We start from the raw sequence: 24,950 nt of genomic DNA, 5'->3' as shown, positions 1-24,950 counted from the left end.
TTGTCAATTTTATCTATGTTTTAAAAAAATCAACTCTTAATTTTGTAGGTATTTTCTATTGTCTTTCTAGTCTCTATTTCATTTATATCTGCTCAGATCTTTGTTATTACCTTCCCTCTACTAACTTGGGGCTCAGTTTGCTCTTCTCTTTCTGCTTTCTTGAGGTGTAAAGTGAGATTTTTCATTCAAGGTCTTTCTCTTTTTTCTTAAGGTAAATGTTTACTGCTATAAACTTTCTTCTAAGAACTAAGGTTTTTGTTTTTGCTTTTGCTGCATCCCCAAAGTTTGGTATGTTGTTTCCATTTTCATTTGTCTCAAAATATTCTTTTATTTCCCTTTTTCTTTGTCCCATAGTTGTCTTTTCAATCTAGTGTCACTACCTGCTCCTCCCTTTTCCCCTTTTCTGCCTTTCAGATCATCCTCTCTGAGCTGGAAGATCAGGGTATTGGTTCACGTCTCCGCAGCCCGAGGGGAGAGAAGTGTTTATTTCATATGTCCGTGGGGTTGCGTTTCTGTGCAGTCATTGGGCTCCCAGACAGCCTATGGCTTTCCAGAGGTTTTGTTTTAGTGCTTTCTTGCTGGAGCCCAGGTCCAGGTTGTGGTCAGCAGCATCGGTTGTTTTAGCAAACAATCCCCTAAATGAGGAGCAGTTCTTGTTTCCAGCGTGCTCTCACAAAGGCAGGCTGGTTTGTCATTGTCTAGTCCCCTATGGGTCAGTAGCAGCCATGACGCCCACCGCTCCTTCCAGCCGGGGGCCTGAGCTCTCTCGTCCTCACAGCTGAGGGTGCCATGGGCCGAGGTCGGGGCTGAGAATTTCTCATTATCTCATTATACCCAAAGCCTGAGGATTGGACGGGGTGTTCCCTCACTGGGTTCTGTCAGGGGAGGATCTCTGTGTGCAGCACAGGAAGGACGCTCACTGTCAGGGCTCTCGGCTCTTCGGAGGCTCATCGTGAGCCGTGTTCTCATATGCCTGTGATACATAATTCAAAATAACTGAAAAATGAGACATACAACTATAAATGCAGTAAGATCTCCACCATGAAAAAAATAGGCCTGGAAAAATCTGGAAGAAATAGCACTCTTACATATTAACTCTTATTTCCTCTGAGGGGTGGGGCTAGGGTAATTTTTATTTTCTCTTTGATATTTTTTTCCCCTGGCTCCCAAATTTTCTTTTTCTTATAATCATAGGGGAAAATACCATATACAGAAAAATAATGTCCTTTCTAACTCTAATGTAAAATATGAGACTGGCCAATGCTGAGGATGGCTGTTGACAGAACCAGGAAGGGGCTGTGTAAGGTGGAGAGGAAAGGTGGGGAACAGTGAAGGTCAGCTGCCAGGAGGAGGTGAGTCCCCAGTTCCATTTTCTCCTCACCAAGAGAAGAAACATTTCTCTGAGCCCTCCTGTAACAAGTCTGGCCCCACGGGCTACCTGCTAAATCTAAGCATCCACTCGTGGTGCCAGATGAGGACAAATTAGGCTAATGACCTCACGCTCAGGTCTCAGGAAGGGGCACAGGCCATGGCCACCACTGGCAACAAAACATCAACAGATACCTGGGTATGAAGACGAGACTCTCCATCCCTGATCCTGGGCGGGGTTTCTGCTATTGAGCACTACCTCATGGTCAGACTCAAGTGGCTTCTCTGTTTGTACGGAGTGTAGTGGCTGGACCCTGGGGAGCTGGCCATGGAGCCCCAAGGGCCCAGGCATCAGTAGTGCGGTGTCCTGACCCCAGCCAGTGTGAGGAGAATCTGAGTGAGCTCCGCAACTGTCTGGGTCTCACCTTCACCGACCAGTACTTCAGCTTGTTCCAGGGCCTCTCTTGAAGGTGCGGGGGTGTCAGAAGAGGGCAGCTCCTGCCCATGTGTCCCCAGTTAGGCAGAGCTGTGTGGGACACCCAGAAGGGGCTGGGCTGTAGCTGGTACATCTGTACCCCCAGCCCAGGCCTCCTGGCCTCTACCTTCCCTCTACTGCCAAGGCAGGGGTGAGGAATGGACTCTTTCCTAGCCTTGATCAGAGGGTGCTGGGGTCACACCCAACACTGGGGCAGGGAACAGTAGACAGGCCCCGGCCTGTTTGTTTTATCGTGGCTCCAGCACTACCTGGCTCTAGACACACCCTTGAAGCCAGGGGGAGGGAAAAAGGGGATGACATGTGGCCCGCTTGATGGAGCACATGGACACGTATATATCCTGCCCACCCAGAGCAAAGGTTCTGCACTGAGGTCTGGCCAGACTCTCACAGCTACTGTGCCCCACTGTGGACAGTGTGTGGGAGTGAGAACTGCTCCCTGCAAAGCTGAAGCAGGATCTCTTCTCCTCCGGCCCCACCCTGGATTAAACCTGTGACCTCTGGCCAGGTTGGAGGAAGGATCTGGCAAATATTCCAAGGAACCCTGTAGCCCTTTTTCCTCCTTTCTTCTTGCTCCCTGGGTTCTCTTCAGGCCTTGGTTGTTAGATTGAGTCCGTCTCATTACTGGAGGCAAGAGGACGCGTCCCCACAGTCTGGGGCATGGAGGGAAGCCCAGAGATGAGGGTTCGGCCCATGTGCAAGGGAAGGAAGGGTGTTCTAGGCTGAGCACTCCCCCCCCCCATGGTGAGAACTGGGCTGGTATTGGTGTCAGCGGGACCTCTGCAGCCTTGGGTCTCAGGGTGTGACATTCCATCCCTGGAGGCCAGGAGCTCCTGTGGCAGCCCTTCCACTCCTCCCTCCTCCCCCTGCTCCTCAGCCTCCCAGCCTGGCGGAGCAGCCGCCACATGCCCCACCCGCTTGATGCCTCATTCACTTAAAAACACTAAGCACCTCTCCAGGAAGCTGGGCTGCAGAGGCTTTGGATAGCTTTAAAATTAGATTTAAAAGAAAGAACTAGAAAGGACAGTTCTTTGTAGCTTGCCACTGGTGGTTTAAGCCATGTGCTCTGAAAATCCTGTGACCTTTGATGTTTGGTTAGGCTTTGCTTAGTTTAGCCCGGGCCATGTGGCCCTTGAGGCCTCGTCAGCCTGGCGGGGAAAGGTGGTTTTCTCGCCCTAGTTGGAGCTGGTTTCGAGCAGGCCGGGGGTGGCACTGGGGGTTTGGTCTCCGGGAGTGGGAGCAGCAGAGGAGCCAGGATTCCCTGCCATGCCCCACAAGGCGCATCCTCCGAGTGGTTCCCCCAGCCCTGCAGAACGTAGCTGAACACAGCCGAGCACTTTGCAGTTAAATTCATGAGCTGGACAGCTTGCTTGTCTTGCTGGAGTTTCTCATCCATCCCCAGCCCCATCATGGCACAAGGACCACCTAAGTATCCTCACATCTCTGGTATACGCATGCACATGTGTGTACATACACACACACACACACACACTCACACACACACACACACTCATGAGAGCACAAGAGCAAGCCTGATCCAAAGAGGTCCCTGAGGGAGCTGGGGCAGCTGCTGCCCACGGAGCCTGGGGCCATCTGTTCCTCCTGTCCATTCGGAGGGGTCTCCAGCGGGGTCTCCCTTCCCGGTGGGGCCCAGCTCAACTTACCAGATGGGAGGCCTGATTTTCACAGAGGCCTTTTTGGAGTCAGCATGTTTGGAAAGTACCCAGAGACTGAGTTGGTCTGGGGAGAAAGGTCAGAGCTGCTTACTGAAAAGGGAGGGAGAGCCTTTCCCCATTGGGTCCCTGGGCATTCCCTCTGTGGACCCTGCCCGGGGCTTCCTGCCCTCATCCCCTGCCCACCCCCATCTTCAGCCCCAGGGGAGTCCAGACAATCTGTGACCCAGGGGAGGGGCCCGGAGGTGACCAGTGGCCTGGGGTAGTGCAGAGGGACGTGGAGGGCCAGGACTGTGTCTGCAATGCCCCGAGAGTCGGCTACAACAAGCTGACATGCCCCTGTGCACGTGGCCCTGACCCTGGCATCCCCCCAGCCTCCACCCTGCACCTCTGTGCAGCCAAGGGCCCCCTCCCGCATGCCATTCAATGCCGTGAGTGAGTTCCCTTGCCCTCCCCTGGGTGGTGGACTAACCCCACCCTTGTGTCCTGTTTCTCAGATGCCCCCAACCATGGCCCCGGTGGCTGACCTGTCCCTTCATCTGCTAGACGAGCAAGCACCCCAGATCGGAAAGGCTTCATGACCTGGGGGTCTCCGAGAAGGGTGGGACGGAGGTCGTGGGGTCCCTGCTCTGCCCAGGTTGTGTGACCAGCAGGCTCCTGCCCTGGGGTCAGTGCAGGACTGAGGGCTGGCGAGTGCGTGGTCTTTCACACGGGAGAGGGCCTGCCCCCTACCGTCACGCCCCCCAGGCTGCTGTCAGGTTGTCGGCTCCCCAGTCTGTTTCTGAGCGACTGATCTCCATCAGCAGAGGGTTTTCCTTCTGGCCACAGAGATGGGTTTCCCTGAGCCTGTCCCTTTGTTGCCTTGACTCTGAGCAGGGTGAGTGTCGGGAAGGAGGTGGCTCATGTACCCTTTGTTCCTCTCTTCCCGCTACTGGAGATGGTTCAGGGAGATGACCCCACACTGAACCTTGAGTTCTTATTTTGGCTTCTTAAAGTGTTATCAGGCTGGGAGTTTGCCCCCTTGCTCCTAGCATCTCTCTGCCAGCGACCAGTGGGGCGACCTAGGTCCGATTGCCTCTCTGGGCTGCAGGGTATTTGTGAGGGGTCTGAGGCTAGCGGCTGGCTCTGGCTTGGGAGGCTGCTTCCACCTCAGGAGGCATTTTGGACAAGACTTGAGGCCTTGGTTTCCCTTGGGATTGGCCATTTTCCACTCATGATATGATGGGTACAAAGCAGTACTGTAGGGTATATGTCTCCTGGAAAAGGAGAGAAAGATCTATAATAATACCATGGCCTACCATGTGCCTGGCCCCTTGCTAAGCACATTTGCAGCTTTAGTTTCTCTAAACTCAAATCTCTCCAAAGCAGAGGTTGTCCTCATCATTTGGCAGGTAAGGAAGTGGAGGCTTGGTGGCTAAATGAGGTGTCTGAGGCCCGGGTGGCTCCTGGAACTGTTCTTGACCATGAGGCTTGATGGCCCCTCTTAGCCTCATCTCTGCTCCTCAGAGCTGGCAGTTATCTCAAAGATGGGCCTGCAGGTTTGGTTCACAGGTGGGAAACTGAGGCTCAGAGAGGGAAGGTCGCTGTGGTGGGGCCTGCAGTGGCAGGACCAGGCCTGGAACCCAGGGCCCTGTTTTCCCAGTGGCGCCCGCAGGCACCTCCCCCGGGGATCGTCTGGCTCCAGAGCCAAGAATGCCCCCTTTGTGCCAGCACAATGTCTGCTGATCCGCGGGCCTCCCTGCACTGAGAGCCCTGATTGTCACTAGGAGCGTGGGGTTGGGCTGCCCACACTCCCGCCCCCACCCCTTCCCGCTGTGGGGCCTTTTGTGCTCCTGGATTTCAGCACAACAGCCGGGCTGTTGATCCAGAAGGCCCGGCGTGACCGGGAGAGGGCGATGTGCCAGCGCTCCTCCCGGTGGGGATTGTCCCCGCCCGAGCCAGGAGGTGGGCCCTGTCCTTCAGCCCAGAGCCCTGCAGCAAGGAAGAGTAGCCCACTGCGGAAGTCAGGACAGCCGATTTCCAGTCCTGGCCAGGCCCCTACCCAGCCTGCTCTGTGCCCCAGGAGAGTCAGGTCCTCACTCTGGGCCTCAGTTTCCTTATCCGTAAGATAAGAGCTTGGATAGCAGAAAAGAGTGGAGAGGAGGTCTGGAGGACAAAGACTCAGTTCGGGCCTGTCTTTGGGCAATGGAAAGGGCAACAGGCTGGGACTCGGGCCAACGAAGTCCCAGCCTGGCGTGGCTGCTTCCCCATCTGGGGCCTGGGCTCTCTGATTTGTATAGGAAAGGGGGTGAATTACTCCTGCTCAGACATGGCAAAGGGACTCAGGCATCAGATGGGCACCAGGGCCCAGAGAGGGTGTGTGGGCAGGGAGGTAGTGCAGGTGGGGTTGGGACTACTTGAGCTTGTGGGCACTCTGCTCCAGTCCCGAGTTCTGGGAGCTCTTGGGTTGGACTTTGAGGGGGTGGGAAGTTGTCTGTTTCTTTTGTAATGTTTCTGTCTAAATAGACCATCGACTTTCTGAATGACAACATTCGAAGAGGAATCGAGAACTACTATGACGATCTGGACTTCAAAAACATCATGGACTTTGTTCAGAAGGAGGTGAGCCAGGCTCTCTGGGTCAGAGATGCACCTGCCGTGCCCTTTGCCCCTGGCTCGGTAGCCCGCTCAAGAGGGCGAGGACGAGGGAGCAGTGGCTTATCCATTCCCAAAGCAGGTGCTGGCCAAGTTGGGAGGCAGTGACGGGGCCATGGATGGGCACCAAGGGTAGGGCCTGACCTTCTCAACCAGTCCTCTGCCCACGTGCCTGGCCCATAATGTCCTACTCTCCCTGTCTCTCTTTATTTACATAGATATCCCCCCATCAGAAAAAATAATAAAGTCAGCTATAGCTACAAGCTGCTTTGCAGGGTCCCAGGGTACCCTCTCCAATGGGCAAAGGTCCTACTTCCTTGAGGTGGGAGAAGCAGACCTCCCAGTTGCCCAGTTCAGAGACCTTTCTGCCAAGACCCTTCAGTGACGGGGGGCTCACCTCCAGTAAGTAGGGACAGCCCTGAGGTAGAGAGCGCTCTTCCCTGATTCCACTTCCCCCTGAATTGGGGAACAGAACACGACTTCTGCTTTTCCTCCATAACACTTCTTTCCATGCCATGATTATCATTTGGGGACACTGTCCCTGCCCCCAAGGTCCCCCGCGTCTGTCGGTGTTATGGTAAGAGCAGCGGCAGGCCAGCGCTGCCCTTGGCGGCTTCTGCTCCTCCGTCTCACTTAGTTCTGAGCCTCAGGTTCTCATCGGCAGCAGGGGGCTCGGGTGGCCCCTACCTCTTGACTGTGGTGAGCACTGCTGCCATGTGCTCCTGGGTGAGACTCAGCCCTGGCAGTGCTCCCTGGGACGTGGTCCAGGGGGGCTTCAGCTGGCCTGCTTCCTGGGGGCTAGCCCTCGGCGAGAACCAAACTTCCCTGCGCCCACGGCCACCCGCAATGGCCACTCCCTTGGCTCAGGCCTTTGCTGTAGTCACAACAGGTGCAGCCTCCGGGAGGCCCCTCTCTGCCAGGGGTGTGTCGGCCAGCTGTGGCCGTCGGGCGAAGCATGATGTTTTCATTGGAGCCAGCCTTCCCCTGGCTCGGGGATTTCATTTCTCCCGGGCTGGGATGGGGGGGGGGGGTTTATGCTTGGTGTCAGACCCCAGGCTTTGTGCATGGCCTGACTTCGTAATCCTCGACTCAGCTGTGCAAAGCTGGCCTCACTCGTCCTGCTTGGCAGATGGGGATCTGAGGCCCAGAGAGGCTGGTCAGCTTGCCCAAAGTCACACAGCGAGGAATGGTAGGATGAGGATTCGAACTCTGGTCTCTTGGACTCTTGAACTCAAAGCAAATGCCCTTTGACGTGCACCCTGGGGAGGTGCTTCCAGGTCCTGAGAGCTGACAGCTGGAAGGGCTCTGTGGGGACACCTTTGTGTTTCTGCTGGGACCTCTGACCCTATCACTCCCCTAGTTAACCCTGCAGTGACTCCCCATCACTCCGAATATGACCCCAGCTCCCTACTTATTCTGGCTGACTAGGCTTTGCGGGCTGTGGCCTAGGCCAGCCTCTCCACCTCATCCCTCCTCTCTTGCTCGCCCTGCTGCAGACACACGGGCCTCTGAGCCCGCTGCCCCCTACAGCTCGCTCATCCTGCGTGGGGCCTGTCGCCGTCGCCTGGCTTTCTCCTGCTGTTCATGTTTCGGATTAAATGTTGCCTCTTCAGAGGGGCCTCTCCTGACCTCCCAACGTACAGCCACCCCCCCAGCCCCCTTCTCCTCCTTTCCCATGCCTCTGGCACACAGCACCACCCCACTGACCTTTCCATGTAGGGGTTACTCCCTGTCTCCCCAGCAGAGCCTGTCCCCCGCGCTGTGTCGCTTTGGCTCACCCTGGTCACTCCAGGGCACGCCACCACGCCCAACACACAGCAGCCCCTCAGTGGAGTCACTACTCCCCTGGGCGCCGGCAGCAAGCAGGGGGAGATGCGGGGAGAAGCTAAGCTAAGGGGAAAATGAGGCCCACTTGCCAGCCCTTGGGTCCTGAACCCGAGGCAGGATGTGAGGTGTGGGTGCCCCTGTGCTAAGGGCTGACAGGCAGAGCTGGGGAGGCTGTGGTGTGGGGGCCACAGGCTATGGGGGCCACGGGCTGTGGGGGCGTCATCCATAGAGTCCTAGTCTCTGGGACCTTCAAGGGTTGAGCAGCTGCCCTGGGACGTGAAGATGGGGACGTCAAGGAAGGACTTTCCCTCTAGCATCTAGTCATCAGCCCCCCCACCGTAACCCTCCGAGAGGCTGTCCAGCCTTGCCTTGCATGCCTCTCCAGGGATGGGGTGCTCCCTGCCTCCTGGGCAACTGGCTGATAACCACAGCCTCCATTGCCCCCTCCCAGGTGACCCGCTCATAAATCCTGGCGGGGCCCCTTCCCGGCGTGCACCTGGGGCCTCAGCGGTGACAGCAGCCCTTCCCTGCTTGCCTTCCTCTCAGTTCAAGTGCTGTGGCGGGGAAGACTACCAGGATTGGAGCAAAAACCAGTACCACGACTGCAGCGCGCCCGGACCCCTGGCCTGTGGGGTGCCCTACACCTGCTGCGTCAGAAACAAGGTACCCACCCCGGCCCACCAGACGCCTCTCGTCTTTCAGGAAGGGGGGCGGGCAGGAGGCGGTGGTCTTTGCCAAGGCGTCCTGAATCTCCAGGGCCACGGAAAGAGGTACATCTGGGGGTGGGGGCAGGGAAGGTCATCTTTGCTAGTAGCTGTCGTGACTAGCGGCTAACACTTGCCATGCGCAGGCCTGTTCTAGGCTCTCTAGTTGCGGGAACTTATACAGCTCTTTCCGCAGCACCGTGGGGTGGGTCCTGTTATTTTACCCACTCACAGATGAAGAAGTTGGGGCACCGAAGCATTAGGTGCCTGCCTTGCCCAGGGCTGGCGGGGTTGGAATGAAATGCAGGCTGCCAGCGTGGCAACTGCACTCTGGACTCCTACACGGGGGCCTAGAGGGGTGGCCGGCTCTGCAGCCTTCACTGGAGGGCACCTGGGAAGGGGTGTGGTGACATAATGCCAGCCACTGCCTCTCCCCAGCAGGCCCCCTGCTCAGCGCTTGTCCCCTCCATGGCCACTTGGGAGGCTGTCCTCTGTAGTCACCGCTTACAAATGCGGGGCTTCGTCAGTCCTCTGTGTTTGACTAATGTGTCCAAAAACTGCCTGGTTTCTGGATTGGAATGAGGTGGCGAGCTTTGCAATTACTCATGCCCTGAAGAGTCATGGAAAATTTCTTTTCGAACATCTCTACCATTCTGTGCCCACTCCTGGATTCTATAAACCAAGCAGCTGCCGATGGGGGCGGGGGCCTCCCCCATGAGTCAGGGAGCCAGTGCCAAGTGCATCAGCCCTAAAAGAGCCTGGGCCGGGAGGGAAGGCTTGTTTGGAAATTTTAGCTGCCATTTTAGGGTAGCTTTCTGGGAAGGGGGAGCACTGGGGAAGAGCCCAGCGTTTTCAGAGAAGCCCGTGGGGGGTGATCGTGAACTTCCTCACCTAGGGCAGTGGCACCCGAATGTCCAAGGCAAGCTGTCCAGGTCAAGCCCTACATGTATTCATTCATTCAACAGAGATTTGTTGAGGCCTACTATGTGCCAGATGTGATTCTAGGTTCTGAGGAGAACATGGAGAACTGTCTGCCTGCATGGAGCTGACACTCTAGTCAGGACTGATAAGATAAACAAGTGACAGATAGAATGCTCGAAGGGGCTAAATGCTAAGGAGAAAAAGCAGGGGCGTGGAGGATTGCAACTTCAGATACTGAGAAGATAGGTTCTTGGTAAAACCCTGAAGGAAGCGAAGGGGTAGGCCATGTATATCTGGGGGATGGGCATTCCTGGCAAAGAAACCAGCAAGTGCAAAGGCACTGAGGTGGGAATTGCCCTGGTGTGTTTGAGAAACGGCACAGAGACCAATGCGGCTGGAGCAGAGTGAGCGTGGGGGAGAATAGTAGCAGATAAAGTCAGGGAGGTCCCGGGTACCCTGAAGGCCATGGTCAGGACTTTGGTATTCCCGTGAGTGACGAGGAGTCAAATGAAGGGCTTTGGTAGCTGAATGGCAGCTCTGACTTAAGCTTTACCGGGGTCACTCTGACTGCTGTGGGGGGCAGAGGTGGACATGGGGGGTCTGGTTAGGAGCTGGTGCAGCGGTCCGTGTCAGGTCAGGCTGCCGGGGAAGCAGGCTCTGAGATTCTGGTTAGCAAGCAAGCTCTGCAGGACCTCCGACAGCTGTGCCTGTTGAGCCCTTGTGTCCAATTGGCCTAGCTCCCCACTCTCATTTTTGGCTACCCTTTGGGGGCCTGTCCCTCCAGACCTCTCTCTTAGCCTTCCCACTCACTTCTCAGACCTCAGATAACCCAGCTCATCGGTCCTGGGCCAGAGTGAGAGGAAGCACCCACGAAGAACCCTTGTGAACCTCGCCGTGTCCCTCTTTGGGCTGCTCAGGAGTCCCCTTCCTGACCTCCCGTCCATGTCGCTGTGCCAGATGGAAGAGGCCACAGAGCAGCCTCAGAGTAGAGCTGCTCTCGGGGCCTGTAACCTTCAGCAGAGCCTCTGGAGAATATCGGTTCTGTGGTCAGACCCAGGCAGGCTTTACATGTAGAAAGACCACGCATGCCTCTTATCCCCCTCCTTGGAGGGGGCTCTCCTGGCGGGGGAGGTGAGTCCGGAGGAAGGGTCGGGGCTCTGGGTGCAAGGAGGCCTCTGCCAGTGGCACGTCTGCTGCCTGAGGGCGGGGGCCCTGCCTCCAGGGCTGGAAGCACGGGGCCAAGTGGTTACGCTTGTCCCCTTCTCTGACACATTGTCCACTTACTTACTGCGTTCCCTGTGTGAACAGAAGTTCCACGATGGCAAAGACTTTCTTTGGTTCTTCTACGTCCCCAACACCTAGAACAGTGACTGGTACATAACGGGTGCCCAGTTAATATTTGTTCAGTGAGTGAATGAAAGAACGTACCCGTAAGGTAGAAAATACCGTTCCCGTCATTATATCAGCACCTGCTTCCTGGGCCTGGCCTCCGTGGGGGTCGCGTGCACCGTCCAGAGGAGCCACGAAAGCTGAGCAACGTTAAGTGGGTGCTGGGCAGATTTGGCTGTGAGGGCACCCGGGGTACAGTCTAGACTGAAGGAGGTGATTTTGCCCGCAAACCAGGTCCTGACATCTGAGATAAGGCCTGAGGGGCAGCCCACTCTCGTGGAAGGAGAGCAGACAGCCTTCCTGGCCTTCCAGGGCCTGGGATCCTGTCCAGTCACTCCAGCCAGCGCCCCTGCGTTCGTCCATGCGTCCAGCCCCGAGATAAGCCCCTGATGGGTACCCCTCACTTCGTGTTCAAAACAGCCCCATGACGTGGGGTCACTGAGCACCACTGCTTTATGGGCGAGACCGAGGAACCTATGCATCCCTTCGTTCACGCATGCGTGCATTCACTCAACAAACACTTACCCAGCGCCCCCATGTTCCGCCCCGTGACGGCACATCTAAGACCGGCCGCAGAGCTCCTGGGGAGCAGAGCAGGATCTGGGCCACCACGGGACGCCAGAGGCCGTGCTGACCACCCCGCAGCTCCTGCCTGGCTACCTGCGCCCGGGCCCCCTGACCCCACGGAGGCTTCCAGGCACATGGAGAAGGCTGGGGCCGGGGCACTGGCTTCCTCTCACTTGGCAGGAGGAAGAGGAGACGACACAGGGCCTGGGCAGTGAGGGCCTGTGCCCCGGGCCGCCCTCTGGCTGGGGCCTGCTGGGAGGGGATTTGGTGGCATCCGGGGCCCACCACAGCTTTCCCTGCTCCTGGGGGAATCGGCAGCCGGGGGCTCCCGAGAGCAATGCTCTTCCTGGGGAGGCTCGTGCGTGGCACGTGGACCGGTGGGATGGCCGTCTGCAGGGGCAGGGAAGTGTGGTCGGGGGCCCCGGGCTGGTCCTCAGGTAAACCGCAACGTGCTGGGGCCCTGGCTGTGGTCTGAGGTTTTCCTCCGTAAGAGCCTGCGGAGCAAGAACGGCCGGGCCCCGACCTCTGAGACCACGATGTCAGCGTCAGCCTGTCGGCAGAGCCGCAGCCCTGGGGCGGCTACAGCAGGGGAGCCTGGGAAGGCACGCTTCTCTCGGGGTTCCTGGGCCGCTCCCAGGAGCAGGGAGTGCTCCTTCCGCCCAAACATCTCAGAACTAGCTCCTGGGCGTTTCTTGAGTGGGGCGTGGGGGGTGGAGGAGGGGGGTTAAGGGGCAGACTCCAGCCAGACTGCCTGGGTGGGAGTCTCAGTGCCATCCGTCCTGACGGTGCCACTCTGTGCCTCGATGCTTTTGTCAGGGAAAAGGGGAGAATAGTCCTTCACAGTAGGCGCGATGGAAGTGGCAGCTAATACCCATTTCTGTTTCAGACAGAAGTGGTCAACACCATGTGCGGCTACAAAACCATCGACAAGGAGGTAATGTCTTTGCAATCTCTTTCCTTGAGAACGGTTGCTCTTCCTGTCCCATCCCCAGAGTGATGGGAAGGGTTCCCAGGGGTGGGGCTCTTGGCTTGGAACAGGAGTCGGGGACTGCCAGGGTTTTCCACCTGGGCCCACACACGGAAGGGCTCAGGGAGCCAAGAATCCCCCAGGCTGGGAGAGCCTGCCTGTCTGTGTTTGCTGAGCACTTACTGTGGGCTTGTCCGTGTTAGACCACCGAGCCCTTTCCTGTACCCCTCACCCCCCCGCATGCCCGTGTGCCCAGCTGTGCCCAGCACCGGCCTGTCTTGCAACTCCGCTGGGCTAAGAGTGACACTGGGGTGGTGCTGAGAAGGGAGCTAAAATTCATGACAACTTGAGATGCCTGTGAGTAGTGGTTCTTGAAGGGAGATCCCTGGACCAGCAGTGACAGCAGCCCCTGGGAACTTGCTAGCAATGCACATTCCGGGGGTGGGGCCCAGCAGGTGCTTCTGACACACATTTCAGTTGGAGAGCCATGGACCAGCAGAGGTTCTCAAGCCATCGGACCCAATGGCCAGGTTTTATCATAATCATCTGGTAATGTGCTAGTTAGTATCTCGAAATGAAATTCACAGATAATTACCTGCACACCTCAGTTCAGAACAAGTGACAGATCTGAGATAAAAGGAGAAGTAGAACAACTTACAATCATATAGCCTATTTCGCAGGGAAATGCTCGGCATGAGACACCACAGAAGACACAACAAAGCAGTCAGGTGTTTGCGGCACACGTGGGAGGCGGGGTTGTGCCGGTAATGTGAATACCATGGGCATTATTTTTGCCGTGGACGTGGTCTTTAAAAATGGACAATTCTTGATAAAATTCCAAACAAAATACAATATAATCCTTCTTGAATTTACATTCTTAATTCAGTAGTATTTCTGCAAAATGATACACAGTGTGCACACACGTGTGTGCTGTGTATCTGTGCATGGTAGAACCACGCAGAAAGCACTTCGGTTTTTATGAGTCGCTGGAGTTGGCCTTTTGGCTCAGGTAATTCTGGCTGGGATTTCAGCCGTCTAGGTGTCCCCGGGGGACTTCTGAGAGGCAGGTAGACAAGATAGCTGTTTGTGGAGTAGGATTGCCCTTAGCTCTGCAGCCCCTCAGTCCCCACACCCACTGCTGCGACAACAGTGCCACCACAATGTCCTCAGTGCTCTCTAGGGGACACTGCCGCCCACGGAGACCCGGTGGTCTAGAGCCATCTGCTCCTATCGCATGTGAGAAACTGAGGCTCAGAGAGGTTGAGGACTGGCCTGGACCTCGAGCGAGCAGCAGAGTTGGGACGGGGGCTCTGCCAGGCGAGGGGTCAGCCAGGCTCCTCCCTGCGCAGCGCCTCAGCGTGCAGGACGTCATCTACGTGCGGGGCTGCACCAACGCCGTGCTCATCTGGTTCATGGACAACTACACCATCATGGCGGGCCTCCTGCTGGGCATCCTGCTCCCCCAGGTGGGCTGCCCCCCCCCCCGCCGCGCGTCTCCCAGGGAGCGGAGCCGGAAGTGGAATGGTGGGCTAGGTGTCGGTTCAGAGAGGTGGCTTGGTGATTACAGAGAGCAGAAAAGGTACAGAGGGGTGGGGTGAAGAAGGTTCTCGTACCATCAGTCTGGGCTCACCCTTGGAGGGCTGCAGGGCCGGAAGGAGAAGGCGAATGGCAAGAGCTTTGCTTGTAAAGCTCTTTCGAGTGCTTCACAGGCACGGCCATCTTCAATCCTGTGAGGTAGATACTATTATCATGCCCATTTTACACAGGAGGAAACTGAGGCTTGGCAAGGTTAAGTGACTTGCCCAAGGTCCCCTCGATAGTGAGCGGCATAGCTGGGGTGGAGACAGGAGTCCCAGAATGGAGGGGCCTCTGCTGATGGGGCACAGGGAGGGTCCCTGGGATTTCCTGGGAGGGGTAGACAAGGGCCCGGGCTGCGAGCTGCCAGAAAGAGCCACCCAGATCCCCTCACCCACCCTGCCCTTGTTCCTCAGTTCCTAGGGGTGCTGCTGACATTCCTGTACATCACCCGGGTAGAGGACATCATCATGGAGCACTCTGTCACCGACGGACTCTTGGGGCCCAGCGCCAAGCCCAGCGTGGAGGCGGCAGGCACCGGATGCTGCATGTGCTACCCCAATTAGCGCCCCCGTCTGGACCGTGCCGGGACTGCACCGCTCAGGCCACACCACGGAGGCGCGACAGGACTGTGGATCCTCTCCCCACACTTGGCACTGACCAAAACCCTGGCTGTGTTTGCTCTGGTGGCCTGTTCAGGCCTCCCACGGCCACCGCCTCCCTGGGGAGCAGAGCCCCTCCCCAGCTCTGGGGTCCTGTGCCTGCCCGCACTCCTCCGCGTGGGGAACAAGGGCGCCCCTTCTCCAGGCTGGGGCCGCGGGGGAAGGGGGTGCTCAGCGCTCCACTCAGGGCGCATTCATTTCTGGCAATGCCGTGGCCTGTGGTGTTTATGCCCCCTTGAGGGCAATTTTGTACTGCTTTGTAAGCAAGGATGGGGGAGACCGTGTGTGCCGTGATGGGGAGCAAAGTGTGTGGCCCCCAGGGCCCCCTTGGAGTCCCTCAGCCACGCTCCAGAGGCCAGGTTGGGCCCATTTCACACCCTCCCAGGGACCTTGAGCCCTCCCCAAGGCTGCTGCTTTGCTGGCCGTTTTCTACGTGATTTTTGTAACATTCGTTTTATACACAGTTAACAGGAGTTTCCGACTAATCAAAGCTGGGTGTTTCCCCACATGCCCCACTCTTGCCCCTCCAAGCCAGTTTATTAATCAAACAGTAAAGACATGATTTTTTTTTTTTTTTTTTTTTGGTGTTTCATTTGTGTTGTTTGGGTCAGCAGGGGGTGGGGAAGCCCTCCGCTTGGGCCCAGAAGCTGTTCATTGGTGCAAGGATTGAAGGGGGTACTCTGGGGCCAAGACCTGGGGTGGCTTGGGACCCCGCGGCCGAGGAGGATGGGCAGCTGGTGGGGGCTGCCTGCTCCGGGTTTGGAACGGCCTCTCCCATTCTTTGGTGTTGCTTCTGACAGAAACGGCTTTTCCCAGCTGTGCTTGTGGGCTGGCCTGCCGTCCCCCGGCCTGCCCTTTCTGCTAGGGATTCACCTGTGGGAAATCTGTGGAGGAGGCAGAGATGACCACACCTATTTTATACACTGGGAAACTGAGGCAAAGCCACCAATGGCAGGAGGCTCCTCCCTCGGGAAGTGGGGCAGATGGGAACTAGGAAAGTCAGGGGTCTGGGAAGGAGCTGTGCCCACAAGCCCACCTGCAGCTTTGGAACCTGAGATGCTCTCCCTCCAACAGTAAGCAGCGGGTGTTCCTGGTTCTGGAAGGGGAGGAAGCAAGCTCAGTGCCCGGCAAAGCTTGGTGCCATCGCCCCCTGCTGGACATTGCGGGACCTGCATGGGTCAGCCCACCGGAGCCTCCCTGCCCCAAGGCTAGGGTTCCAGATTTCCCCGTGAGGTTCTTAGCAGTCAGATCAATGGAAATAAACAGCACGAGCCCCCAGACCTGAAGAGCTCAGGCTGAGGGTGTTAGAGAGCTGCCATCACGCCCAGAAGCTAAGTGGTCGGATGCTTGCTCTGCGTGTGTAGGGGCCTGAGTCGTCTGATGGGTGTGGGAAAGGGCAGGAGAGGGGTTTGTCGAAGCACAGACTAATGTCACAATAGCAAACACATCCCCGAGCGAGCTCTGTGTTGGGAGCTCGTGTATACATTTCACAGCTACCAGCTCCTTTAAGTCTCACAACCGTGTGGGGTATCCCTCTTGTCGTGTCCATTTTATTGCTGGAGAGACTGAGGTATGTTAAGAGACTTGCCCAAAGCACCTGGCTGGCAGGCGACAAAGCCATGATGGGAACCCAGGTGGAATCTCCCTGGCGTTCAGTCCCTCTGTCCTACTGCCTCTGTTGCCTGGTGTGGACACAGGTGTGCAATTGGGCATGCAAAGCACTGATGGCTGCTAGCACAGCTGTCCCCGTGCATGTCGTGGCCATTGCAGCTCCTGCTGGAACCACCACCTGGTCCCCATTTTGACCTATGCACGCAAGGCCAGGTCGCACTCTGCTTCTGGTTGGTGGCCTCCTGGCTGTCTGGCTCTGGCTAAATCTCAGGATTCTCTCTGGGCACGGGGGGTGGGGGTGGGGGCAACTGCTTTTGGGGTGGCAAGATGGCAGAGGCACTGAACAGCTTTGGGACTGTGCTGAGTGTGTTTATCAGAAGTCATATGACCCTGTAACCTGAACACCTCTGGTCACATGTCCTCCCTCTTTCTGCCACCTCAGTGCAGACACCCTTCTCCCCGACGCTGCTGCTGACGTGGGGCAGGGGTCACGGGTGGGTGGTCACAGATGGCTGAGCTCCAGCCAACACTTTGCTCTCTTTCTTCCAAACCTCAGCCACTCACCTCTCTAGAAAGCAAACGGGACACACAGAGAGGACTTTTTCAGTCCTGTGGTTGGGATGCTTCTTCTATTGCACCCCCCCGGTGCTCAGAGCCAACAACACCCTCCTGACCCCTCATCTCACAAGAACGGAAGACTGACCTTCAGGACGAATCCTTTTCCCTCACCCCGGCGCGTACAGAAAATGGCCATATTGTTGCAGCCCACGATAGTCGGGGAACTGGAAGAGTAGGCTTTAATTTTGGACTTTTCTGTTGTTATATAATTATAAGAAAAACAAAACAATCAAATACATTCAGGAAGTCTGACTTTGAATAAAAATTCCAAATACAGTATTCCCCAAACTTATTTTTTTTAACAGTTTATTGAGGTGGACTCAACATCACATAAACCGCACGTGTGTAAAGCGACAAACATACCATTAAGGAAACCATCACCACAATCGGGGTAATGAACATTCCCATCACACTAAAAAAAATTCCCTCTTGCCCCTTGGGAATCCCTTCTTTACAGCCCTCCCCACCGCGTCCCTGAGGCAATCATGGATCCGCTTTCCGTTTCTGTACATTATTTTGTATATTCTAACATTTTATATCAGTGGGTTTATACAGTGTCTACTCTTCTTTGTGTTGGTCGTCTTTTTTTTTTTTAAGATTTTATTTATTTATTTGACAGAGATAGAGACAGCCAGCGAGAGAGGGAACACAAGCAGGGGGAGTGGGAGAGGAAGAAGCAGGCCCACAGCGGAAGAGCCTGATGTGGGGCTCGATCCCATAACGCCGGGATCACGCCCTGAGCTGAAGGCAGACGCTTAACCGCTGTGTCACCCAGGCGCCCCTGTGTTGGTCTTCTTTCATGCAACACAATTATTTTGAGGTTTGCTCATTTCGTAGCACGTGTCCGTGGTACATTCCTTTTTATCCCTCAGCGATATTCCATTGAATGGACGTGCCGCAGTTTATCTATCGCCTGTTGATGGGCATTGTGTGGCTTCCAGGTTTGTGTTGTTGTTATTACAAATAAGGCTGCTACGAACATTCAGATACATGTCTTCATATAGACATGTGCTTTCATTTCTCTTGGGTAAATATCTGGGGGGGGGGGACTAGCTGGGTCCTATGGTAAGTGTATTGTTTAGCTTTTTAAGAAACTGGCAAAGTATTTTCCCAAGTGGTTGTGTGATTTTATGCCTCCCCCAGCCGTGTGGAGTCCCAGCTCCTTCATGGCCTGGCCAGCATTTGGGGTGGGTGTGCGGTGATACCTCATTGCGGTTTTAGTTTGCATGTCCTCAATAATTAATCATATTGAGTATCTTTTCATGGGTTTGTATTCACCATCCACTAATTTCTTTGATGTATCTGTTCAAGTCTTTCTTTAGAAACTGTATTGTTTGAGAATTCTTTCTATATTCTAGATACGAGTTCTTCAGCAGACTGATGATTTGCAAGTATTTTCTCCCCATCTATGGCTTATCTTTGCATTCTCTGAACAGTGGTTTTCAAAAAGGAGAAATTTTCAACTTGATGAAATCCAATTTATCAATTTTTTTCTTTTGTGCGTTGTGTTTTTGGTATCACATCTAAGAAATCTTTGCCAAACCCAGGGTCACAAGGGTTTTCTCTTGTATTTTCTTTTAGAGGTTTTATAATTATGTAAAACTCTTCCATTTAGGTCAATGGCCCATTTTAAGTTAATTTTTTATATAGTGTGAGCTTTGGATCAAAGTTCATTTATTTGGTAGATGAACTCCCAGTTGCTCTGGCACCATTTGTTGAGAGATGGTCCTTTCTCCCCCAACTTGCCTTTGCCCCTTTGCTGAAAGTCAGCTGCCACACGTGTGCGTTTGCTCGGGATTCTCTGTTCTGTTTCATTCATAGAATAGAACGTGTGAGAATAGACGTCTTTGTCTTACTCCTGATCTTATGGGGAAAGCGTTCAGTCTTTCATCATTAAATATAATGTTAGATGTGGGTTGTTCATGGATGTCCTTTATCAGGTTGAGGAAGTTCTGTTTATTTCTAGGTTACTGAGAATTTTTTTTTAATCGAGCATGGATGTTGGATTTTGTTAAATGCTTTTGCTGCATCTTTTAAAATTTCTTAACATGGTGAATTACATCGATTGATTTTCAAATTTAAATCAACCTCGCATTCCTCAAATAAGTTCCACTCACTGTTTAATAATGGCTGAGTTCGATTTGCTAGAATTTTGCTTAGGATTTTCGCACCAGTGTTCGGGAGGGATGTTGGGCTGTAATTTTCCTGTAATGTCTTTGGTTTTAGTATCAAAGGAATGCTGGCTTCATAGAATTTGTCAGCAAGTATTCCTTCCTTTTCAATTTCCGGGGAGAGTTTGTGTGGAGTTGGTGTTATTTTTTCCTTAAAAGTTTGATAGGATTCACCAGTGAAGCTTGGACTTGGAGCTTTCTTTGTAGGAAGATTTTACACAATAATTCCAATATCTTGAGGCACCAGTCTGGCTCAGTCTGCAGAGCAAGCAACTCTTGAGCTCAGGGTTGTAAGTTTGAGCCCTATGCTGGGTGTAGAGATTACTTAAAAATAAAATCTTTAAAAAAATAATAATTCCAATTTCTTTAATGGACATCAGGTTATTTTGGCTCTTTACTTTTCTATTCTTTCTTTCTCTCTCTCTCTTTTTTTTTTTTTTGGCAGTTTAGTCCTTCAAGGAATTTGTCCATTTAATTTATCAAATTTATTGGCATAAAATTGTTCAGAACTTTCCCTTATCATCCTTTTAATATCTGCAGAATACGTACTGATCACATTTTTCTTATTTCTGATATTGGTACTTTGACTTTTCTCTCTTTTCTCTAATGAGTCTGGCCAGGGGTCTATCAATTTTATTGATCTTCTCAAAGAACCAGCTGGATCATTCTCATGAGTGTATAAACAAGCTATGCTAGTCCTATCTGGAAACAAACAAGCAAACCTCTCGTGATCTCACTTTCCCCATAGCCACCCCTCGATTTCTGGCCTTCCCTCCACCACAACCACTTTAAAAGAGTGTCCATACTCTGTCTCATTCCTCGCCTCTCACTTTTTTTTTTCAGATTCACTTCTTTATTTCTTCATTCTTTAATAACTTTACTTTCTAACTGTCTTGAAGTATAATTGACAAATAAAATTCTAATATGTTTGAAGTGTACAAGGTGATGATCTGATAAACACTATGAAAGGATCCCCACCATTGAGTTAACTAACACATCCATCATCTCGCTTACTTATCTTTTTAAAAAAACTGAGATAGAATTGACATATAACATTACATTAGCATTATATTCCACATATATAGCAATATATAACATTATTTTCAGAGGTAGGAGATGCTTTGCTATTTGTATATATTGCAAAATGAGCAACTCAGTAAGTCTAGTTAACATCCATCACAACACGTGATTACGGTTTTTTCTGTAATGAGAACTTTCAGGATCTACTTTCTTAGCACCGTTCGAACACGCAACACGGTGTCACTAACCAGTCACCGTGCTGTACAGTTCATTGTCCTGGACTGACTTATTTTAACTGGAGTCTGTACATTTGACCCCTTCCCTCCTTCTGCCACTCCCACCCTCACCTTTGTCAACCACCAATCTGTTCTCTGTTTCTATAAATTCAGGGTTTTTTTTTTAATGATTCTACATCTAAGTGAGATCATACGGTGTTTGTCTTTCTCTTCCTTATTTCACTTAGTATAACGCCCTCAAGGTCCGTCTCTGTTTGTGCAAGTGGCAAGCTTTCCTTCTTTTTTTTTTAAAGATTTAATTTTTTTAAAGTAATCTGTACACCCCACGTGGGGCTGGAGCTCACAACCCCGAGATCAAGAGTCATATGTTCTGGCTGAGCCAGCCAGGTAACCCTCCTTCTTTTTTTATGGCTGAATAATGTTTCATTGAGAGTGTGTGTGTGTGTGTGTACATATACACACACACACACTACATATATACACACACATACACATATATACGTGCACGCATGCATACACGCACATACATATATAGACACACGTGCATACACACATACATATATGTGCACACACATACAGACACACATACATACACGCACATACACATATAGACACACGTGCATATACACACATATACACACATACATATATGTGCACACACATACAGACACACATGCATATACGCACATACATATATAGGCACACGTGCATATACACACATATACATACATATATGTGCGCACACATACAGACACACATACATATACGCACATACATATATAGACACACGTGCATATACACACATATACATACACACATGTGTACACACATACAGACACACATACATATACACACATACATATATAGACACGTGCATATACACACATATACATACACATATGTGCACACACATACATACACGCACATACATATATAGACACACATGCATATACACACATATACATACATATATGTGCACACACATACACATACGCACATACATATATAGACACATGTGCATATACACACATATACATACATACATACATACATGTGCACACACATACAGACACACACACACATACATTCACATACCTGCAGCTGTCCCTCTGCATCTCAGGGAATGACCACTCCATCTTTCCAGTTACTTAGGCCAATGACCTTGGAGCCAGACCTGACTGCTCTTGGAACACACCCAGCCTCTGCATTTGCTGCTTCGTCTGCCTGGAGGGCTCTGCCCTCAGATGTTAGCACGGCTGGGTCTCAGTTTCATCTGGTCAAATGTCGCCTGCTTGGTGAGAGATCCTTGGCCACCGTTGATAAAATGGCTGTCCCCTTCCTTCATTCTCTGCCCCCTGCCCGGCTTTGTCTTTTTTCCAGCCCTCATCACTAGGGAACTGCTCTGTGTGTATCGGCCTTGTTTATTTCCTGTCTCTGATTGGAGTGAAACTCTGTGAAGGTGGGAATGTTAATGTTTGTGTGTTTTGTTGACTGCTTGTTTTAGCTTGGGTTCTCCTGAGAGCTGATCCTGAGACAAATGCCTCATACAGGTAATTTATTTGGTAGCAGGAGTAAGGAATAAGGGGGAAAGAGACAAGGAAGAAGAGAAAGCTAATACAAGAATGTGTTATTGCATCCCACCGCAGTGGGGTCACTAACTCCCCTGGGATCCCATCAAAAGGCTTGGGAATGAACTCTCCACCCCGGGATGAAAGCAGGAAACCTTTCTCCATCAGCTCCCAATAGCAAAGAGAGGCCCCCTCAGGGATGAAGTCCCCTGCATGCTAGACTGTGTATGCTAGAGTTCCAAGCAGGCATTTCAGACCCTTGGCCCCAGAGGAGCCCCAGGGCAGGCTGGAGGTAAGGCAGGCCTGGATGGAATACAGCAGAGCGGTGTCTGGTCCCCACTGTATTCCCAGCACCCAGCCCAGTGCCTGACACACAGTAGCAGCTCAGAATGGTTGAATGAGGGGAAAGAATGCGCTAGGGAGATACACTCCATGGGGAGATAAACTCCAGGCAGCCCCTGCTCCCACACATTGTGCCAGCCTGAAGGAAACCAAGACCAGACTAGTTTAGTAAGTTGTATGCCAAGAGGCTTTGCCAGCAACCCCGGATCCTGGCTCCTGCCAAGCCCCTGTTCTGCCTACCACTTTCTTGGGGTCTGGGAAGCACCCAGAAATAATATGGGGTCGCTGGCTCTGGCACCAGGTCCAGTCTGTGAGCCCCTAAAGGGAGCCTGACGTGCAGTCCTGAGAGCCCATAGAGACAGAAGGCACAAGTCCTGCGGCATGGCTGCATGTTGCCACCAGGTGGCGCCGCCAGCCACGACTTGAAGCCCAGCGCTCAAACTCCACCCTCTCCACCCCTCAGAGCCCGGGCAGCCCCGCGGGGGCGCTGGGGCAGCAGCTGGAGCGTGCCTCCCATCCCGTCCAAAGGAGTGAGCCGCACGGTGAGGGAGCCTCACATACCAGAAGTGCCTGCAGAGAGTAGGCGCTCAATAAATGGTCGTTAAGTGAGGGACCATTCCGTGAAGTAGGACATAGACGAGTTTTTCCAACCCTACAGATTAGGAAACTGGTTATTACTATTACGTCGTCCACCACGCTTCGTGTATCTTATTCTTCATCCCGTTGAGTTGACACAGCAATGAGGCCGCTGCTTCGTTATTCCCGTTTGCAGGTGAGGACACCGGGGCTTAGAGAGGCCAGTTCAGTGAATGAAGGAGGAGCTGGGGCGTGAAGCGCTCCGCCTGCGTCTGAGCAGGGTCACCTGTTGGTTCCAGGGCTTCCCCCTCCCGCACCCCAAACAGGACCCCAGGGGAAGCACCCCTCCCCCGCTCAGGCAGCACAGCCTGCAACCTCCCGAGGGAAGCCTCTGCCTCCGGAAGGCCACGGAAGGGCCTGGAATGAGCCTGGGGAGGTGGCAGGGGCTTAACGGTCAGAACGAGCCAGTGAGGGCACCTGGGCTCCGGGGGGCAGTTTCTTGGTCTGGGAAAGGAATAATCACTCCCATCTGGCCAGGTCACTGTGGGGTGACAGGAGACCCTGTGTGTAGAGCTGTTGGCCTGTGAGGGCTCGGCACCCAACCCCACCCAAGCCCTTGCCACTTGCTGAGCCGGCCATGCTGACAAGCGACAGTTGTACCATGGTGGTCACTGAGTGTGTTACCTATTTTACTGACTTATTTTGGTTTCTGTGGTCTCTTCCACTGGCAGGCGGGATTTTGCTCTGCTCCAGGCACGGCTTTCTCCCCTGGTGCTTAGCCAATGGCTCCTCATGCTCGGTGGGTGCCCAGTCGGCCGGCGCAGCCTGAGGGATCGGAAATGGCCAGGAGCACAGGGCACGTGAGCTGGGCAAGTCACTAGGACTCAGTGGGCCCCGGACACTCCACATGTGAGCCCCAGACGGCCAAGGGCTGTCAGCCCGGTCAAATCTGAGTCCCTCTTAGGGCTCCTCTCTCCTCTCCAGAGGTAACATTGAAGGGTTTCCAGATGTGATGGCTCAGGGAGTAGCCATGCCAGATGTGAGGATGCTCTTTAACCCCACCTGCCCCCTGCAGGTGGCTGCACTGTCCCCTCCCACTCCCTGCAGCCCTGTCCTTTCCTCCATCTCCAAAGTAAACATGTCACGGCTGCTTCCCGCCTTTCCTATACCTAATGAAAAACTCGGGTGGCTGAAAATAAAAACAGTATCTGTATCAACTTATGAAACTGGGCAGTGCCGGGGGCAGATCGTGTAGCAGCTTCTAGCAAGGACCCAGACTAAGACACCATTAGTGAGGGGCTGGTGAGAGCTGGGCCACCTGGATGGGGTTTTGTGACTGGCTTAGCTGTCCTGATGCTGACCTGGGCGATGCTGGGAAGCCTCTGGAACGAGCCAGTAGAAGTCCCTTCAGAACCATGTGGACCCTGTGACAGCAAAAGTGGCTCTCAGAACCAACTTCAGTGGGGAGAGCTACCCAATCAGAGAGTGGGTAGTGGGAGCAGAAGACAGATCCCATCCAAAGGCTCATAGCTGACATTGCCTGGAGATTAGCACAAGGTCTCACGCCCAGAAGGGGAACCAGCATGTGGAGAATACTGGCCGGGGCGTGGCTGAGTACCACATACCCCAACATCTCCCACCTTAGATCTGTGAGGAAGATTCCATCAGTGTCTGAGGGTCCCATGTGGAAGCTGGGGCAATCCACACATTTGACAAAGGACAGAGAAAGAACTCTTCACTGGAGGAGTCCTCAGGAGGAAAATATGGGCCCATGGAAAAAGGTGCAGCAAAGGGGAAAGAAGGTCCAGAAGGTTGGGGCTGCACTTTGTAATCCCTGTCACTCCAGCACCTCAGAAACACAAAGCGGGTGCTCACTGAAGAGGGCGGCTGAACACTTAACCCAGAGAATCATCTTCCTCAGCAATAGATTCTACTGGCAAAATGAGAATATTTGTACTTCAGGCTCTATATAAGGGGCAAGAGAATACTGCTTCTATGTAGTAAGGGCAATTCATGGTGGGAGACCGT

General features: G+C 53.5%; 1 protein-coding gene across 4 annotated transcripts in view; it reads left to right on the top strand.

The window, feature by feature from the left end:
- Window positions 1–15,354, top strand: part of TSPAN15 (tetraspanin 15) — a 46,646-nt gene extending 31,292 nt beyond the window's left edge. For 3 of the 4 annotated variants that reach the window (XM_045783441.2, XM_087863061.1, XM_045783442.2), the window contains 5 exons: window positions 6,040–6,135; window positions 8,542–8,658; window positions 12,463–12,510; window positions 13,893–14,009; window positions 14,535–15,354. In XM_045783441.2, coding sequence (XP_045639397.1) covers window positions 6,040–6,135; window positions 8,542–8,658; window positions 12,463–12,510; window positions 13,893–14,009; window positions 14,535–14,684 — 528 coding nt within the window. In that variant the 3' untranslated portion in view covers window positions 14,685–15,354. The other variant, XM_087863062.1, reaches the window with a different exon arrangement.
- Window positions 15,355–24,950: the final 9,596 nt, after the last annotated feature.

Source organism: Ursus americanus, chromosome 6 (genome assembly GCF_024610735.1).
Source record: "Ursus americanus isolate L20-20 chromosome 6, mUrsAme1.1.p, whole genome shotgun sequence".
Taxonomy (NCBI): domain Eukaryota; kingdom Metazoa; phylum Chordata; class Mammalia; order Carnivora; family Ursidae; genus Ursus; species Ursus americanus.
Note: the sequence above shows the minus strand (reverse complement) of the source record. Positions and strands in the feature narration are given on the sequence as shown.